General features: G+C 45.1%; 1 protein-coding gene across 1 annotated transcript in view; it reads right to left on the minus strand.

Moving 5' to 3' along the window:
• CACNA2D4 (calcium channel, voltage-dependent, alpha 2/delta subunit 4) overlaps nt 1–12,661 on the minus strand; it is a 136,117-nt gene that overhangs the window by 106,582 nt on the left and 16,874 nt on the right. The window contains exons 6-10 of the mRNA XM_009995223.1: nt 10,918–11,049; nt 9,810–9,870; nt 9,088–9,238; nt 7,435–7,509; nt 6,255–6,344 (exon numbers count right to left, since the gene is read on the minus strand). Coding sequence (XP_009993525.1) covers nt 6,255–6,344; nt 7,435–7,509; nt 9,088–9,238; nt 9,810–9,870; nt 10,918–11,049 — 509 coding nt within the window. The remainder of the gene's footprint in view (nt 1–6,254; nt 6,345–7,434; nt 7,510–9,087; nt 9,239–9,809; nt 9,871–10,917; nt 11,050–12,661) is intronic.

Genomic DNA, 12,661 nt, shown 5'->3' on the forward strand with positions numbered 1-12,661 from the left:
TCAGCAGGGAAACTCAAGGCAAAAGCTAAGGTTGCACACTGGAAACAAGCTCAGGATGCTCTCATGTGCAAATGAAAGAGGAAAATCCCTCATGGGATTCTGCTGCAGATCACCAGGTAGGAAAAGACAAGGAGTCTCAAGTGAGCTGTTCCTAGGACAGGGATCAGTGGTGTGCAGATGAGGAGTGAAAAGAGCTAATGTGAGCATCCACTAGGGAGCACAGGGTTATGATGGTGTGGGAGATGCTGTCAGAATGAGGTTCAGATAACAAATATGTGAACCTTGTAATTATGAAAGCAGCTTATTCCAGACTGTTGCAATCCACAACATGTTTTGTTTAGATGATTATTAAATTAACGCTTAATTAAGGTCATCCACCATTTCATCAAACTACTTAAGACATCTTTTCATGTAGCTTACTTCAGACCTCATAATACTGAAAAACTGGATGCTGTATCAGAACTAGCAATCTCCTAATTACAGGAGTAGATTATATTTTCAACAGGGAAAATGAGATCATCAGTGTAATAGAAATAAAGATTAAAAAGACACATTTAGAAAACAAACGAGCAAGAGGTAATCCCTGATTTTTAGGTCCTTTTGTGGCTGGCTGCAGCTGTAGCAAGTGATCTGACAGCATTCACATCAAGCTCTGAGTGTAATTCCCTGCTCTGACTGAAGTCTCAGGAGCGTGAAAGAAGGGGAGATGAGGAACAAGACATCCTGTATAACTCTGGTCACATTGCCAGGAGTAACAGGCATGATCTAATTAAATCAGGGTCATAGTCTCTTGTACTCCCTTGTTTGTTATGACATTTACTTTGCAGTTACAGCCTGGTAGAGTTACTATTGAAGCAACAGGAACATCAGCATAGCCCAGGGATGCACGGGCACACATGCTGGTTGTATACCCACCTGCCCAGATGACTGAGCAGCCCCTCTCCCTCTTCTCCTGCTCTATTCTTATGCAGACCTTCCCCCCAGAGAAACTTACAGAATTACTGAAAATTCCAATGTAGGGGGAAGTGCCTCATATGGAAAATCAGCAGTAGAAAAGGAAACAGGAAACCAGTGAAGACAAAACAAGAGATGGCATTAAGTAAAATAGCATAAACTGGCAAACAGGAAATCCTGAGCTTTACAAATCCTGAAAATTATGCTGCAGAATCCAGGTCCATAAAAACGTGAGTGAAACCAAGAAGTTTTCAGATAAGAAGGAAGAAAGGGAGTAAAAAGAGTATGTTGCCAGATGATAAAAAACAGAGGAAAATGGTCAGGCAGAAATGCTTCATAGCCTCTATACTTCATCATCAAAAGGACAATATTGTAATTGTGATAAGAAACAAAGAAAAGAATGAATGAATTACAAGCATGATCACAAAGTGGTAGGGTTAAATAAAAAAAATAATTGAAAGTATTTTAATAATCTGTGTGTAGCAGGAAGAGAAAGATTTGTAGAAACTGTTTCTGGACTTCTTGTCTCAATGGGCTGAGACCTGACTGGGACAGTATGAGATCCTAAAGGATGAAGAAGGAATCAGCAGAATATATATTAAAAGGAGAGAAGAGACTAGGTGGGTAAATTGTCCTTAAGCATTAGCACGTTGCTAGAAAAACTATTAACACAGTCCTCCTGTAAGTGTGTGAATGAAATGCTTCCCCACAGAAGTGGAGCACAAGAAATCACAAGCTCCTTCGATCACTTACATCAGCAGGCTGGTTAATTCTTTCTATTATACCAGTTTTCTCAAGTTATGCAGAATTTTATGTCTCACTGAAACCTAGATTGTTGCCAATTTCACAATTTTTCACCTATAGCCATTTTGAAGCGATTTATAATTAGCCTCAAAATGTATGTAACTTCTGAGTTCATCTGCAAGTCAAGGTACCATTAAAACAGCTTGATGTTAAGAGAAGGCATCATTCCAAGGTGGCCTCAGAGACCAGAACCTGGGTTTCTTTTCCTCCACAAGGTCAGAGAAGTACCAGCTTTCCAAATACTCTTAAGTGGATCCTGAGAAAAGAGAACCCGCAGGAGTCACAGATTTTGTGCTATCTAATCCTAGAAGATTCATATATAGCAAATAAATAGATATATATGACTCTCTTGGGATTAGGGGTGTGTGTTTTCATATGTATATATGTACAAATATCTATTTGGCATATAAAAAAAATATAAATAACTTTCCAATTGATGTACCTTGGAAAGGAGAGTAGGAGGCTCAATACCAAACAGGAGGCTGAGTACTGGCTGGAGAGAAATACCAAAGAGGCGGATCAGCTGGATAGGAATTCACAATGTGACAGTGTCTGAAGGAAGATAACTGTTGGTTTATGTTGTGTTAAGGAGACTATGGTGTGTAACACAAGGAAAGTAATTATTCTGCTCTGCTTAGCACTTGATAGCTCTCAGCTGCAGCACTTACATACTGTAGGAGCCTGGTGTTGCAGGGAAGGCAGGCAGCCTGCAAGCAGCCCAAACAAAGGGATATGAATCCTACAGGGAAATGGTGAGAGGACAAGACGTGCCAAGCTTCTTGAAACAAAGAAGAGAAGGTAGCGGTGTGATAGACTTGATAAACAAGAAAGGAGTTCAAAAGATGGCAGTTGATGCCCAAGAATTTTGAAGCACTTTGTATGCTTTAAGGACCATGGTTTCCCTGGGATGCATTTTTTTTTTATTGAAACCACTTGGTGCGTGGCTAAATTGAAAAAGAGATTTTAAGTGGTTTATCGTGCATGGCAGAGAGGGGCAGGGGAGGCTCTGGCTAACGGTTGTCTTGAAGCTGGTCTGCAAATTGCATCACAGATTAAAATATGCCCTGCCTACCTCCAGAACATAATGAAGGAAAACAAAGACAGTGAGAGATCATGCTCCTCTTCAACCCCTCTCTGCTGCTCTTACCTCTCTGAGTAGGTTTCTGCTGGGCTATTAATTCTACAATTGGACTGAGGAAAATTACCAGGGGCATTTTGCAGTCACTTTCATTACAGATATTATTACTAGTTGTCTCTTGTAATCAGCAAAGCCTGTTTCATCAGTGTGACGTAGCAATTTTCATTTTCATTCTCTTGTGTATGCTCCTGTGAGCAATAACAATCTATGAGGAATGGTTATTATTACAAGCTGAGAATGTGAATTTTGTCTGATAGGAAGGGAGTGGCCAGTTCCACCAAAGTTCCCCCTTCCCCTGCCTGCATGAGTACTGCAGCAGAGATTTATTTCAGGATGCACTGATGGAAACCCTTTTCCTCCCCTGTTACTGATACAGATTTAAGAAGCTCTAGGAGAAGATTTCAGAGAGTCCTTAAAGCATGTCAGCACTTGCAGGTGGTGCCTTTTGCTTTAAGGAGGTTGGCTGTAGTACTTGCAGAGCCTGGAGTCCTCCAGCTGGTGATACTGAGGCACTCTCTAGGGTGAGACCTTACCAATTTGGGGAAGGCTGCTGCAGGCCAACAGGCATGTTTCCATACCTGCATGCCTACATATATGCAGCCTCTGAGGCTCTTGTGTGTGCACTGAGACATGATTTCTGTCTTTTCTGAATGTTACTAGGCAGAAAGAAATCCTGGGATGAAGCTGTGAAGTGACTGACAGGAGGTCCTGCAGCCCTCTCACAGCAGGCTGCAAACAAGGCTCCCAGGTTGTGGCTTCAGTGACCTTGGGCTGAGGTCTCAGTTTGCTAAGAAGGAGACAATCCTGGTCTATACTACAGTGAATGGCATGCTGCAAGAAGCCAGGGACCAGTGTTGCTGGGAAAAGGAAATCTGTTTCACACATTCCTTTGACAACAGAGTTACTGTTTCTGAACTCTTGTCTCATGGACAGCAGTTCCCAAGATGAAGAGAAGCAGGACACCAGCAGTCGCTGGGAGTACAGCCTCCTTTACTCATCTGCAGGTGCTCAGAGGAAAGATGCTCAAATGCCTGAGTGAGTTGTTCTCTCCTCAGATTTGAGGTGATAATGAAAGGCATGAGGGAATCAGCACCTCACCTTGTGAGTGAATAACATCAGAAGATTTTATCACTGCTGGGTGCTGTACTGTCTAAGAGCAATTTCAGAGCTGCTTTGACCTCATTAGACAAGGGAGAACCAACAAGGATCAAAACAAGTGATGACTACTTAAACTGTTGTCTATATTTTTGATGCCAAAGAGAAAGGCAAAAAAGTTTCACTACCTGCCAAAGAGTTTCTTCTCTATTGCTGCAGTGGAGTTATGTTAGTCCACTGGGCTGCATGGACATCACTTTCTATCTGGAGCTATTTTTGGTCCAGCTATGTCAATGGAGAACAATTTTTTTCTGTTTTAGCTGTCCCAGCATGTACCTTTTATTTCCCATGGGTGTCTTTGGCTCTAAGTATGCAGGGTTTTATAATGCTCCTATCTCCTGGAGACTTAAGAATTGCCTAGTCTAGTGAGTGAGCCATGCCTTCCCAAAAGGAGGTGTGAGCTCTTCTTATTAGTGGAACCAGACCAGATGTGGTGCCTGTGCCTGATATGACTGGCTGCTATTTCAGTTTGGGCAAGCAGGCTTCCCTTAGGGTTATCTTCCATTATTCTCCACTGACACCTTCAAAGTTGTGCTGATTGAGAGAAACAGAAGTTGTACTGCACTGGGCTTCCTTAATCTGTTGTCACTGTCCATAACCAGTGCTACATTAGATATTAAGAAATAATTTTTCCTCTGGTTGAAAAATTAAGCATCCTGATGTATACAATACATAAGCTCTGGATCTTTGGTTTTAAAGACAATTTTTGTCATAAGATGCAAGGATACACATAGATAAGCCTAGCAGCCATCTAGTCCATATAGTTGTTTTGGGTTTGTATCATTACTGCTTCCGTGTTCATCTCAGTAACTACCTTTCCCCAAAGACTATTACTATTACTACCTGCTGTCATCCTATTACTGCAATGTCAAGGCTACATCACTCTCTTCTCAGGTGGCCACATTATGTTCCTATTACCACAAACAAGTCAGCTCAGCTATAGCCATCCCTGGGTTCAACTTGGATCATGCTTGCACTGGCATCAATTAGGAAAAGCATTACCATAGTCAACAAATTAAAACTTTCAGTTTTTAAATAAGTACAAGTGGAGAACCTTCCCCATGGTGTCAATACCTCTAGCACACTACTTTTAACATCAATACCATTGTTAATGCCATGAGCATCATACAGTGCACACATTTTTGTTAGTACCAAAGGCATTGGTATCTTTAGGCCAACTTCACTATGCACAGTGTCATGGTGAGGTGGGGGATGTTCAGCTGGTTCTTGGTCATCATAGAACGGTTTGGGTTGGAAGGGACCTTAAAGATCATCTGGTTCCAACCCCCCTGCATGGGCAGGGACAGCTATCACTAGCCTAGGTCGCTCAAAGCCCCATCCAACCTGGCTTTCAACACTTCAGGCAGGGGACATCCACAACTTCCTTGGGCAACCTGGTCCAGTGTCACACCACCCTCACACTACAGAATTTCTTTGCAATATTTAATCTAAATCTACCCTCTTCCAGCTTAAAATCATTAAACCCCCCCCATCCTATCGCTGTAAACCATTGTAAAAAGTCCCTCCCCAGCTTTCCTGTAGGCCTCTCCAGATGCTGGAAGGCCACTATGATGTCTCCCAAGAGCCTTTGCCTTTTTTAGTTAACATTCCTTAAGAAACAGTCAAGTCGTACATTTACCTCCAGGCTACTGAAGTCTCAATTGTTCACATAAGGCAATGAATCATTTATGGTTCTTATCACAGGACACGATCAGACTGACTGATTAATTCTCCTGTTCCTGTGATTTCTTCCCCAAGCACAGATCCTCAGCAAAATGACATTGAATAAATCTAAAGCCTAAGAAAAATCTTTCATGTCTTAATCACCATCTTCTTACCAAGGCTCACTAATAACATTCCTTATGACCAGAATTTACAGGTCATCAGTTATATTTTATTGCCACCACCTATATAACCAAGGCGCATGGGCAATGCCCAGTTGTGGGTCTTGTAAAGGAAATTCTTGCAGGATCCTGATTCCTCCTGGGCAGGGATCAGCAGCCCCAGGACATCATGCACAAACTGACACCTCCCTGAAGCTAGGTCACCCCTGCATGCTGCCTGTAACCAGTCTGGGGCTGGTAAGATCAGCTCATACCTCTGTGGCACCATGATGGCAGTGCTAAGTCATTAAATATAGAGGGGAAGGTAGGGTTGGGCAGGGATACACGTCCAGTGAAAGCTTCAGCACCACCTCTCTTACCTCCCTCAGGATTTTGAAGGACTCTGTCAAGGCCTTGCTCACAGTCCCCACTCCTTTTGCCTGCAGTTCGTCCACCAGCTGCTTGAAATGCTGACAAGAAGAGAGGGAAAAAAAAGCCGCAGTGAGTTGGAGGCAGGGAGCACCGTCTGAGCAGCAGAGGAAAGGGTAATCTGGAAAGTTCCATGCCATTGGGCTCCCCACCCTTCACCACTGCTGGCAGGGCAGCACCACACTGTGAAGGAGGGAGGTGGGGAAGTCAAATGGCTGCTCCACTGGCAGTGCCATCACGCTTCAGCTTAGCCCCACACAGCCACGAGACGACTGCATTTCTCAGCCTGGGCTGTGACCCATTTGTGATCCATGGAACATCATGCAAAGGACAAAACTATTAGAAATTGGACTTCCCCTTATCTGCCTCTTCAGGAAAAACAGCATTCCTGTGCATGCAAAAGTAACAGGATTGAGAGAAAGAAAAATAGTAGACAAGCATTCGTATTTTACCAGGCATTGATCTGCTTGTCAATGAAACCCTTACACGGTGCTCTCTCTAGGCTGGACAGTGCCCAAAAAGCTAGGGCTTCCTTTGGGAACCACTTCAGGAGACATCACCCTCTTGAGTCATGCTCTGTAATGCAGGGCTAAGCTGCTTAAGAAAGCTGGTTGTAAAAGACATGGAGGAGTGTGCTAGCTCTGGTATTAATATTGAGAGAAAAAGGAAGGAAAAAAAAATAGTAAGAACAGCTAAAAATATAAGTCAGCCCAGAGGGTGGTGAAGCAGCTGGATGCAGGCTGACAACCTTGGGGCTGCTGAGCCCTTCTGGGTCAGAGAAACAAGACCCTCATCAGAGAAACCTTGCTGGCAATGCACCCTGCTGAAAGATCAGGCCAGGCTGAGAACACATTCCCTGGGAAAGGCCTGATTTTTCTCGTTTCTGAGGTCTGTGGGGTGTCAGAGGTGGAGAACCACTGCCCTGTGCATGCTGTATTTCCACAGTGGTCTGGGCCAGGTCCACTTATGCTCTGGCAGTGCTGGTGCCAGTTCTGCTCTGGCACAGGGAAGCTGTGTTGGAAGATGATTATTTCTCGTCCCTGGAGTTTCAGGCCACAGCATCTTCAGCCCCAGGTACTTATTATGTTAAGAGAATTACCTGTAAAACACTAGTAGAAGCCTGGTACTCACCTCTCTGTTATCTCTGTCGGCCTGGACCAGGATTCCCTTAAAACAGGGTTCAAGAAAATGAACATAATCATTGTACTGCAAAGAGAAAATGGAAAGAAGGATTGTAATAGGAGAAAATTCACAAAAGGGGTTCACGTTCTAGGTGGATGTTCAGAAAACAGTATGGAGCATTATATAATTTTATACATATTTCCCATAAGAATTGTGTGTAGTGATCATGGCAAATGTTAATGTTGATAAATCTTCTATTTGTTTAAATAATTATGGTGTTTTGCTGAGTTCTATCTGGGCATATCTGCACATGCAAAGTTACTTTTTTCCAATCACACTCTAGAGATTTTCTCCATGCTTGTGCCCCTGGCCTTGCTTCTAGCACTATTTGCACACAGTTTTGACTTCTGGAGACTTTGTGAGCCCCCAGTTGCTAGCTGAACCTTGCAATTACCTTTGTAACCTCATGTCCCATGCCTCTGGCACTCAGCTGAACAACAACGTATCACCACACATCCACCAAACTGTCCTAAGTAGTGGGGTGTATGCTTCTAGCCCAATACATACGTGATGTAAAACATGCCAGTGTAAACCTTTTCCAGCAAGGTTCAGAAGAGCATAATTCATAAGAACATGGCTAAGAGGCCACTGATGCTCAGCTGATCAATAGGAGCTTTGGGTCAGGAGAAAATGTGTCTGAGCCAGTAGGTTTTTGGTGTGAGCACAGTGAAGGAATATATATTATATGCTCCTTCAGGGATTGTTTTTGAAAAAGAGATTATATTTCCATCTCTGTAATGACTTGCCTTCATTTTTCTGCCAACACTGTTCACTCTTCCATCATCATCCAGCCACTAAAAGACAGAGCTGTCACTGTTGTACTTTCTAACTGTCTTACACCATAAGAAGCTATCAACAAAATCTAGACTTTATATCTCAGTGACCTGGCAATCATGGCCTGGCCATCTTCTATAGAAAGGAGGCAGATGGTGCTCAAATTAGCTTTGAAAATTAGGAAGTGTGCTGCCATTTGCTTTTAACCTTGCACTAGCCCAGCTCGTCTTGGATCATGAAAAAGTTTTACTTTCTGTGGTCAGTGGTGCTGGTTCTATGTGAGTAATTGGCCCATCCACATCCTGATCAGGGCTTAAAAAGAGAGAGAGTAACACTGAGGCCACCTGACCAAACTCCATGTGGGCCTTTACTGTTTGACCCTTAACTGGATTGCAGTCTTGCAGGATGCTGGTGCACCGAAAGTCATATGGTGGTAATTTTCTAGCCTGGAAATATTGTCCTGAGGATTATACTGCTACTGGACCCAAACACAGTATGATGCTATGCTGTGTGAATTTATTAGCTCAGGTCCCTTTTAGCTCAGATGTCTCTCTGCAGCACTTTGCTATCTGTTGCAGTCACATTCCTAAGTAAACCAAAAGATGCAGCTGACATCCTCTGTAGAGCAGGGGGTGAGATGGCTTAGCAGTCACCCTGCTGACCACATGAAGCTGTCTCCCCAGGGGTAACTGATTTTAATCCTCCATTCAACACAGGTACTAAGCGTTGTAGGTACTCCACTGTAACGCCTGTCATTTACTAAGGGGACTGAAGGGTTGGTATGAGGCAAAAGGAAGACAACTCCACACAGGAATAGGACATGCTTACTGCAATGATGTTGACAAAGTCATTTTCTCCCAGAGTATCTAAGATGGTGACGATGGTGTGTTTGGCAATGGTCAGCCTCAGGCCCTTCATGCTCCCACTGACGTCTACGACAATGACAATGTCCTTGGGAGAGGTGGCTGCTTGGATGTACCTTTATAAAAAGAAGAATATAAGACAGCAGGATGAGCATGGAGGAAGGAGGAATGCTGGGCATGCTGCTGTAACATGATGCTAGCTGCAGCATGACATGCATCATGAGCATAACTACTCAGCAGGGTCAGGCTGGGTGTCCAGTGGGTCCCATCCTATCAACCTGCCTCTCCTGCCAGCCCCAACACCTCACCTGCCACATCAGCAAGTGCTGCTGCAGACTTATGACCAGATCCAGCTGACAAGCCTCCTTCAGCCATGCTGAGTGGACTGAGTAAATGCCCTGCACTTCTGGAGTTGGAACAGCCCTGTTCCTCAGGTCGCAGAATTATAAGGAAAGATACACTGCTGGTAATTTCCATGTGGCATGTGTTAGATACCATGGGAAAGCTCTGGTAGGTGGTAGGACAGGCTTCCTAGGTCCGGCTTCCTAATCTTGTATTGCCTGCATTTATGTACCCTTCATCTCTCACAGGAGCAGCACGGAGCAGTAACTGGTGATAAGCACTTTAGAAAAAAGGGAGAGAAGAAGACTGGGAGGTGCTTTGGCCAAGTCCCTCCAAAACTCTTACCAACCACGGTTCCTGCAGTCGAAGGAGATGACTCCGTTCTCATCTGGTAACCACTTTATTCCTGAAAGGAAGCAGAAGGAGAAATCAACACACACAGACAGGCAGGCATCTGCTCCCTGCTCCCCAGGCACCCATACTGCTGCTGTTCACTGCTGAGACTGAGCTACCCTGTGGGGACACACAAGTCTGGCCAGCAATAGCAACAACCATTCTGCAGAAATACAAGCAGAGCTGCGTGGTCTTCAGCAGTTCTTGAGAAACTGTTTATTATATTTCTATTTAAAAATGTAGCTAGGCATAGTCTGTTTGAATTTGGGGCACAACTGCACTTACTTCAAACTTTTTGCCACTTTGACATAGTTCTCCATAACATCTTTTTCTCCCCAAGGGTGCTTAAGAGCATTTAAAAGCAGCAGCAGTGACAGGGACATGTCCCAGATTTCCTGCTAAAGGCTCTGTTCACAGTCATCTCTGCTTTCCCCTTCCAAAACATGTGACAGGTCACAGAAGGAGGGCACGTAGCCATCTGACAAAGGGGCCACCAGGCCAAGGTACAGCTGTGGAGGATCTCGTGGGTTCCTCCAATCAAGGGGCCTCCCTCTTGCACCATGACCTTATGTGCCACTCACATCTGGCAAGTGGATAGCAAGTCAGGCTGACCAGCTGCATCTGCCATGTGTGGCTTTGGAGATGGAGAGAGACTTTGGCCGCTGCTAAAAACCACAAGGTGCAGAAGGCAGGGAGACCTTGTCCATTCTCTGCACCCTGCCTGAGAAATTCGTGGGTCTTGCCATGGTCTTTAATGCTTTCAGATGCCAGTCTGCCCCAGGCGCACCCCTGCCAGCAGACTGCCCTGGGCTCACAAGGGCAACAGGCCTGGGGGGCTGGTCCATGTGGGGGAAAAAAGGATTTATACCTGCTCTAGACACAATTCCTTCAACCTGGGAGGCAGCAGCTCATGCCCTGAGTCCTTTTGCTTACTGCACCCTGTTCCTCATGGGCTGTGCTGCCTGCAAGCTTCCTGAATTGGGCTCTTCCATGGCACAGTCCCTGCCCTGCAAGACTACTGCTTTGCACCCAAGTGCGAAGCTGGTCTCTGTCCTTTTACCTGGGTAGAGCCTGAAGAATCCAGTGGAGCTGCCAAAGTACTGCCAGGTCAGTGTGGGATCCCTTTCGAAGTTGTCCACAAAAATAGGATTCAAGGCTTCTGACATGTAAACACCGTTCAGGATGTCGGGGTCTGTGGGGAAGATAAAATTATGGGGGAAAAGTGTGCAAAAGATGGAGGACACACCCCTCCTACCCCAGATGGAGGAGGGAGAATGAGAAAAAAGGCAACCCCAGGAGGAATGCAGCCTTGTCCAAAGGTGGCTTTCCTTGTGGTCTGTAAGAGTTATGTCCCTTTATCCCAATCTTTTCCCCTCACAGTGACACCTATCCCCTCAGCAGCAGCTTTCCAACAGGTATAGTGAAGGAAATTGGACGCTTCATTCAAGTAAATCCTGGAGGGCAGGTCACCACTGGCCACAACAAGTGATCTCATCTTGGTCACACACTATTATCCGCATTTCTCTTACTCGCCTTGTTTACCTTTGGGCGTTACATCTGGTTGGAAGAGGGCTGCAGGAGACACAGGGACACCAGAGCTGTGCTGAGCACACTGTAGAGGCACAGCTCATCTGCTAGCTAAGAGGGGACTGTAGCTGCTGTAATGCATTTGCCTGATGCACTGCTGAAGTGAAACAGCCTTTCTAGAGTGTTTGAATTTATGCTAGATGTAATTACTTAAGACTGAAGAGTTCTAGGATTTACATGACATTTCTCTCTCCCCTCTTTTTCTCCATGAGTTTTTGATTATTTTCTTCTTTGCCTTCCTTTTCTTTCATAAAGCCTGAACTGTCCTCCCTTGCCCCTGATCTCATCAGAATCAACAGGAAGTTGCAGACTTGCAAGAACTCGTAAGAGGCAGTGCATATTTGGTGCCTGCATTGACTCATTGCCTCAGGAGACCAAAGAGAGCAGCAGCAAGAGAAAATAGAAATTGTAAGAAACTGGTCATTGTAGGATTAACTGCATTAATGTTGAAAGGGTTGGGGCTTTGACCTGTCACAACCTGTTTATTCACTTCACTAAAGGCAGGTTTGGTCAAGATAGGGGAAAAAAACTCCACAGCAATGAGGCCAAAGTAACTTCTGCAGGAAGGGACCCGGAAGAGCTGTGAAGAGCCAGGCTTGCTGCTGTTTGCAAGAGAGGGAGTGAGTACTGCCAGGCATTGCTCCTGGGAGAAGCCCAGGGCATGGAAGCAGTGCTCCTCCATTTCTTGCTCATCTTCCAGCCATAGCCAGAGCAGCTAGATGGTTTGTGTCAAGCTGGACAGGCAAGAAATCAAGTAGCTGGGCAGTGCCTCTCTGCTGACTCTAACAGCACCCATTTGGCCACCTCTTTCTGTTTGCCGCTGTAGGCAGCAGCCCACTTTGTGAAGCTCTGCTGCAGCTACCCACAGCCATCTCTTCTGGTGGCTCTATTGTGCACAAGATTTTAGTGTCTGTGGCTGTCAGACCAGATGGAATGAATTTAAAATCATGAGAGAAATAGAACGCCCTCTATTGTCCCTCTAAATAACGTAGCAGTTGTGAGCACGATCACCAGTGCCTGCCCCGTCTGGTCCTGGAGATTGTAAATGAGTTCCAACTAGGAGAGATGCAATGGCCCTGGTTTTTTTTCCTGCCAAACCATATGCTAATGGGGAGGCAGGCAAGGAGCCAGCTCGGGCAGCTTTGAATGTTGGCCAAAAAGAGCAGCAAACTTAGGACAATCACAGCTGGTGTCTCAGCCTGCAGGTTCAGCATTGT

This window comes from Chaetura pelagica, unplaced genomic scaffold (assembly GCF_000747805.2).
Source record: "Chaetura pelagica isolate M959 unplaced genomic scaffold, ChaPel_1.0 scaffold343, whole genome shotgun sequence".
In the NCBI taxonomy this organism is placed as follows: Eukaryota; Metazoa; Chordata; class Aves; order Apodiformes; family Apodidae; genus Chaetura; species Chaetura pelagica.